Here is a 7,034-nt window from a genome sequence, read left to right on the forward strand (position 1 = left end):
AATCCGCCTGCCTCTGCCTCCCAAGTGCTGGGATTAAAGGCGTGCGCCACCACCGCCCGGCAAGGAAGGCTGGGTTTTAATGTCAGTTAAAGGGTGGCAGCTGGGGTAGTAACAACTTAGTAGATGTACTTACCAGCAGGATGTAAAGGAGGGCAGGCAAAACCAAAAGCAGACCATCTTTCCCACATCCATGTTTATATCTAGGCTGCCAAGGGAAGGTTCTGCTCACTCTGGAGGAGCCCCTGCCCTTCAGGAAACACCCTCACAGAGCCACCCAAAGTGTGTCTCTCACTTGATCCCAAACAAGTTAACAAGATGAATGCTCACAGTCTAAAGCTATGGCTACGCTGCTGTTGACAAGAAGTATCTCACTCTCACCCGTTTATCCCTCCAGTCCTCTGCTTGTGTCTGCACGGGCTGCTGGGTATTTATTATGTATATAGGAGGGTGTGTGTGTGCGAGCACACGCATGCCTGCATGTGCGCGCGTGTGTGTGTGTGTGTGTGTGTGTGTGTGCATGTGCGTGCGTGCGTGTATGTGTGTGTGCACGCATGTGCATGCGTGTGTGCATGCGTGTGTGCGTGTGTGTGTGCGCGAGTGTGCATGTGCGCGTGTGTGTGCGTGTGCACGCGCGTGTGTACGTGTGTGTGCGCGCGCGAGTGTGCATGTGCGTGCGTGTGTGCATGCGTGCGTGCGTGCGTGCGTGCGTGCGTGTGTGTGTGTGTGTGTGTGTGTGTGTGTGTATGTGTGTGTGTGATAGGTGGATTGCGATCTATACTATGCCAGTGGACAACTTACAGTGGAACACTCACTGACTTGGCACAGCGGCCTGGCTTCTTCCCTCTACCACAGAAACGTCTGGAGCTATTGATCCTCACTCTTTTCTAACATGAAGCCCAGGAGACCTCCCGTTCTGACTTTGGGTATAAGAGTATAACTCCTTAATGTTCCCTCCAGTACTACGTTTGGCCTTTCCCTTCTTCTCTGCCTCTCCTGCTCTCTGGCACCATGATCCTGGAACTTTTCCAGTTGTCTGAAAGCTGTGTGAATTCTCCCAGTCTTACAAGCTTTGCTTGTGCCTAGAGCACAATCTATGTCCCTTTTCTTTTTGTGCCTAGCAGGAGTGCTGTCGGTGGTTAGTCACTGTAGCATTTAACACCTGAACAGCCTTGAGCCTAAAATTAAATCTAAGACTCCAGGCTTGTGACAGACATCCCCCAGCTCTGCCATGTCTGTAAATGGAACACCTTTCCTCTGGTGCCAGCATCCACAAGCTGGGCCTTGCTTCTGCTCTACATCATTTTCTCAAAGGGCCGTGGTCAAAGCAGATCAGATCTAGAAAGAGAAGGCATTCTTCAAATAAAAGAGGATCATTTGTTGGGTGTTGTGATGGCTGCTGTCTACTTGACAGAATCTAGGATTACCTGGAGAAGGGCTCTAAAAACTTCTGTGAATTATTATCTGAATTACGTTAAGTGCTGTGGGAAATAATTACCTGAATTATAGTGGGCAGCATCATTCGCTGGGCTTGTGCATCCTGACTGTTTAAGGTGCATACATTTGTTTATTGCTTTCTGCTCTGCTGTGGCTGTGAAATGATCAGCTGCTGCTGAACCTGATCATCTGGACTAAACCTTTAACTTGGAGCCAAACCAAGCCTTAAGTTGTTTTCGTTGGTTGTTTTATCAGAGCAACACAGAAGAAACTAAGATGGAAGCTGGTCCTGGGGGTGGGGCTGTTGCTGTGGAGAACCTGACCACGTGGCTTTCAGGCCTTTGGGACTGTTTTTAGGAGGAATGTGGAAGACCTTGGATCTTTAGTCTAGAAAAGTGCCGCAAGCAGAGGCTGATGGGAAATTCTGGTGGGGCTTAGAAGAGCACAGAGAGAAATGTGGATGGAGCTTTCAAAAACCAAGATTCTATCTGGATTGGGCTAAGAGCCATAAATGTATTTTTGCCAAGAACCTGTTTTTTGTTTGTTTGTTTGTTTTGTGTGTGTGTCTGTGTTTAATTCATTCTGTCTGTGTCTTAAGAACCTGAGTGGAGGAATTCAACATAATGGGCTAATTTGTTTGTCAGAAGACATTTCAGGACAGGAGAGCATTTATGCTGGTGATGGTTAAGGACTAGAATATCGAGAATCCTCCAGTGCTGCCCTGGGACAATATGGAAGGTGTCTTGGGGACAAACCTCCATCTTGTGGGTCTAAATGAATTTAAATAAAGACAGCCTAAGCTGCCTAGGTTCCCTGCTCCTCAGGAGCGACTGTCCAGGAAAGCGTTTCCCCAGTGTCAGCACACAGGCTGGTACAGTTGTCCAGGGTGGCCAGGTGTCCCAAGTTGGTGGGAGAGCGTGTCAGGAGTATCCATGAAGGCATGGAGGATGCAAGATTGAGGGCGTCACGGAGCGCAGCAGAGGCCAGGTACTGTGTGGCAGGGTTGGTGTCCATGCCAAAAGAGCCTGAGGATCATGAGACATCTGGCAAGGAAAGCTGCTGGCATAAGCTGGAACCCCCTACCCACCAATACAGTCTCTGAGTGCTGTGGGCAGCAGAGCTGAGAGTGTGGAGCTTATAAGCCTTTTGGCGCTTGGTTGGTATGAGCTAAAATAGTCTTCCTCCCTGAAGCAAGCAAAGAGCAAGACCACTTGCCACAGACCACCCCAGTCAGGTATGGGGGTCCCTGGGATGAGGTACCTCGAGGCTATGTGGACAGAAATCGGCAGCAACAAACAGGAACAAACACAGAGGCAGTTTGAATCTGAGTGTATTTTGCAGCTCTCAGACAAGGGTTCCTATGCATAAAGAAACAGGTATTACAATTCTGAAATTCAGTGAAGCGGTGAAATAGAACAGATATTGTAATAATTATTTGGCACAGTAAAACACAAAATCATCCAAATATTACAACTTCTAAAAAAGTCTATTCAATGGAGCAGCCAGGTAGAATGGATATCATTATAATCATTTAGCACAGTAAGATACAAAAATCATCTATGGCTAGTGGCAAATTTCCAAAAACAAGTTAATGAATTTTTATGATCAGTTACTGTTTAACATCTAGTTCCTGTCTTTCTGTAAAATGAAAACTATTTTCATTCTTTTTATTTAAAGCTTCCTCAAACAATATACCAAAGCCTACTTCCAATGACACACATGCAGCCATATACAATTTTATTGTTGGGAAAGTTTTTATTTATTAATACTATCTCCTACATGATTTTTTTTTTTCGAGACAGGGTTTTTCTATGTAGCCCTGGCTGTCCTGGAACTCACTCTGTAGACCAGGCTGGCCTCAAACTCAGAAATCCGCCTGCCTCTGCCTCTGCCTCTGCCTCCCAAGTGCTGGAATTAAAGGTGTACCCCACCACCACCCGGCTCCTATATGAGTTTTAAAGTGAAGCCCTGGTTTTCTCGGAAATGAGGTCATGGTTAGTGACTCCATCTCAAGAGATGGTTTCTTACCCAATATTCTCATTTAAGATCTTAGCCTAGGCTATCAGGAACATCTCACATATAGGAAAAGTATTAAAAAGATAAAACAGGTAAGTTACCAGGAGAACTACTGCTTAATAATTTTTCTCCAGCCAGAGTTCCAGGAGGCCTCCTTCTTTTGAAGTCTATCGCCTTAGTCTGTGGAACTTGTCACACAGATCCTACTGGGGTTGGTGTGGCACTTCTTTGTGTCCTTTATATGAGCTGCCACCCAATTAAAGGTGGATCTTCCCACCTCAAAAGATCCGGATTACGCATGGTCTTTCTACTTCAAATGATTTAATTAAGAAAAATTTCTCCTGCACCTAGCCTCTTGGGGTTTGGTAATTCCAGTTGTAGTCAAGTTGATAGACACCCAAGAACAGGAAGGAAATTGCAAGTGAATTCATCCCCCCCCCCCAACACACCCATGGCACTATTAGATGCTTGCCAACTGTTTTTCCCTTTGCAATGCCCTCTGTGGAAAGATCTGGGGTTCTTATGGGGTTCTGGATTTCCTTCAAGCATCTAAGGGGTAAGTAAGGTAAATCCACTCATGATGGTTGTATCTCAGTTAGACAGGGGGTCCAGTTGGAAATAATATGTTCTTCAGTCACCCCTGATCCTGTTAGCTCCATGATCTTGTCACCAGTGAAGGGGTTGTCTTTTGTCATGAGGTAGCATCATGTTAGCCCTGTCGTTACCTTGAGGGACAATGGTAGGTGTGTCCCTGCTCTCTGGCTGTCTTGGTGGAACAGAAAGACAGTCTCAAGACAATACCATTCCCAGATTACCTCAAAGCAGAAGGTACCTGTGTCCTCCCTTTGATCTCTGGGCTTCCACTCTCAGCTCTAGTAGCAACATCTTTCTCTTGGCTCCAAGATTTAGTGGAGAGAGCCTGGCATGAAGCTGCAGACCCCATTTGACCGTTGGGCTTTTCTCCACTTCCTAGTGCCCTCGAGGGCTCAGACCATAACCTGCATGGGCATGACACAGTACAGCCTCCTACCCCTCCCCATGGTGGACAGATGTGGTCTATGGCAGGAAGGTGTTCTCTCTCACTGGTGATCCCAGGGGGTCTCCCAGCTCTCCAGGAATGAGATGAGGATTTACCTCGAGAGTTTCTTTGGTCTGGATGGAGCTATTGCGTTCTGGAGCCTGACCTCATACCTTCTCTTGAATTCCACAGAAACCAGGGTGAAATGGCCCACACCTGCCGCGGAACCATCAACCTGGCCTCCACACACTTTGAAACAGAGGACACTTGTGGAATCTTGCTGTGCAACGGGGCAAGGACCTACCACCTCAAGGCCATCTCAGAGGTGGAACGGCAGCATTGGATCACCGTTCTGGAGCTGGCCAAGGCCAAGGCTATCCGTGTGATGAAAACTCAGTCAGGTAGTAATGCTTCCGCACAGGGTGTGTGTGTGAGTGATGTCATGGTAGTCTAGAGGAACTGGGACATTTGGGAACAGCCATAACCAGGAAATCCAAGGTAGTGTGGCCCAATTCAGAAGGCCTAAGGTCTGTGCGTCCCCTTCCAACTTGGTTGGACCCACTGTCTGCAGTGAGGAAGCTATTCAGCCAAGGTGTTTGTAGGTGGCAGTTCATGGGAAATGTTTGGAGTGCCAGGTGTTGTGTGTGCCTTGTTTTTTTGTGTTTTTTTTGTTTGTTTTTTGTTTTTGTTTTTGTTTTTTTAATCAAAATGGTTACAAAGATTTCAGTAGATGCTTCAGGTATTGGGTGATCCAAACCCAGAAGCAGTGGTGTAGGGTGGGGGTCCAGAATGCTGTACTGTGCCTCAGACTGGTTGTAATTGTGGGCAGTGAGGAGAGTTTCCCAGAGCTGCTGCCTTGGCCAGGCAGGACACCAACTCAAATGGTCCAAGCAGAGTCTTCATATGATCCATAAGCCAAGAGTTCCAAAAGCTTATGACTAAAACCCATGTTTGACTCCTGATCCTAGCTACCTACCTTGGTGTCTCTCACTGGGGGCCACCAGAGGTGCTGGAGATGGTCATCTTTATACCTATGCCCAAGTGGGTGCTCATTTAAAACATGACACCTCAGTGCCCTTTTCTGTTTAACTATCTATCCTAAGTGTGTCCCCAGTTAATACAGAAAAGTATTGCCTTTATTTTTACAATATGGTTTTTCATTGTGTGGAAGTACCATAGTTCATTTAGCCTGTTGTCTGTGAATGGGCTATTAGTCTGTTTTCTTAAGATTTATTTATTTTATTGGTATGATTATTTTGAACAGACCATCGCATGTATGTGCTGTGTGTGTGTGTGTGTGTGTGTGTGTGTGTGTGTTTCTCTCAGCATCCAGAAGAAGGTACCAGATACTCTGAGACAGGAGCTATGGACAATTGTAAGCCTTTATGTAGGTGATGGGAACGGAACTCAGGTCTTCTGAAAACAGCAAGTGCTCTTAACTTCTGAACCATTGCTCTAGTCTGAGGCTGTTATTTTTCTGTGATGCACAGTGGTCTAGGGAGCCACCTGCAGGTGCTTTCTTTCAAGTATACACATATACCAATTCAGCACAGCAGTGGAGGAGGCTATTGAGCCAGCTCATTCGTGAGCCACATTAGATTGTCAAAGCAACTGTAGAGAGACAGTGGAAAGAGAGGCTTGGTCTGAGCCTGGGCAGAACCATGTATATTCACTGCTAGGGGGCACTTTTGTTACTCACATGTGCAGAAGGCCAAAATGTCTCCAGGGGAGAAAAAGGAATCAGCTCCTTATAAGGGTGAAAATGACTTCCATAGTCTGCAAGGGAATCTGGGAAGTGTAGTCTTTCAACAGGAAACTATCATGCTGTGCTGACCCTGAGGACCCGTGGTCTCTGAAATTGCCTGTGGGAAGCAACTGTGGTGAAAGATGGGGTTGGGCTCCGTCACGCCATCAGAGCGAGGGAACCTGAGGCTCACAGAGAAACACTGAATGAATGACTCCAAGAGCTTCATCTCCTGCAGTATTTACTAGGTTAGCCATTTACAATTACGTGTTTACTTATTTGTGGGTGTATGTTTGGACGTGCCTCTGTGTGTGTGTGTGTGTGTGTGCGTGTGTGTGTGTGTGTGTGTGTGTGTGTGTGGTGTATGCGGAGGCACATGACTGCCACTGTGTGCTGACCTGGCCTGCAGGTCACGTTATTTGGGGGAATGAGGAGGGCCACAACCTATGAATAAAGAATGGGCGAGAGAGATGACAGGACTCAAGGAAGCATTGCTTGTCAAGAGTCGTTTACTTAGTGCAGCCGATCATTTTTAAGGCAAAAATCTTGGGGGGGAGGGGGAGAGGAAGGAGGGAGATGGAAGTTTACAAGATCTTCTGGGGTTGAGCTCCGGTGTGACAGGTGGGGAGCGGGTGGATGACAGGTGGAGAGGGGGTGGATTTCCGTGAATGTTCTTTTCCCAGGGCCAAGCCGGATCCTTGTGATTGTCAGGTAGGATTTTAATCTCAGGGTTCACATCCTTGTGATTGTCAGTCAGAATGTTAATCTCCGGGTTCTCAATTAGCTGGGGCAGGATATTTATCTCAGGGCTCTCATGGTTCC

The 7,034-nt window shown here is 47.0% G+C and overlaps 1 protein-coding gene across 1 annotated transcript in view; it reads left to right on the top strand.

Moving 5' to 3' along the window:
- Osbp2 (oxysterol binding protein 2) overlaps window positions 1-7,034 on the top strand; it is a 179,790-nt gene that overhangs the window by 38,920 nt on the left and 133,836 nt on the right. The window contains exon 2 of the mRNA XM_031340401.1: window positions 4,661-4,869. Within this exon, the coding sequence (XP_031196261.1) occupies window positions 4,661-4,869 (209 nt within the window). The remainder of the gene's footprint in view (window positions 1-4,660; window positions 4,870-7,034) is intronic.

Source organism: Mastomys coucha, unplaced genomic scaffold, assembly GCF_008632895.1.
Source record: "Mastomys coucha isolate ucsf_1 unplaced genomic scaffold, UCSF_Mcou_1 pScaffold22, whole genome shotgun sequence".
NCBI classification, from domain to species: Eukaryota; Metazoa; Chordata; class Mammalia; order Rodentia; family Muridae; genus Mastomys; species Mastomys coucha.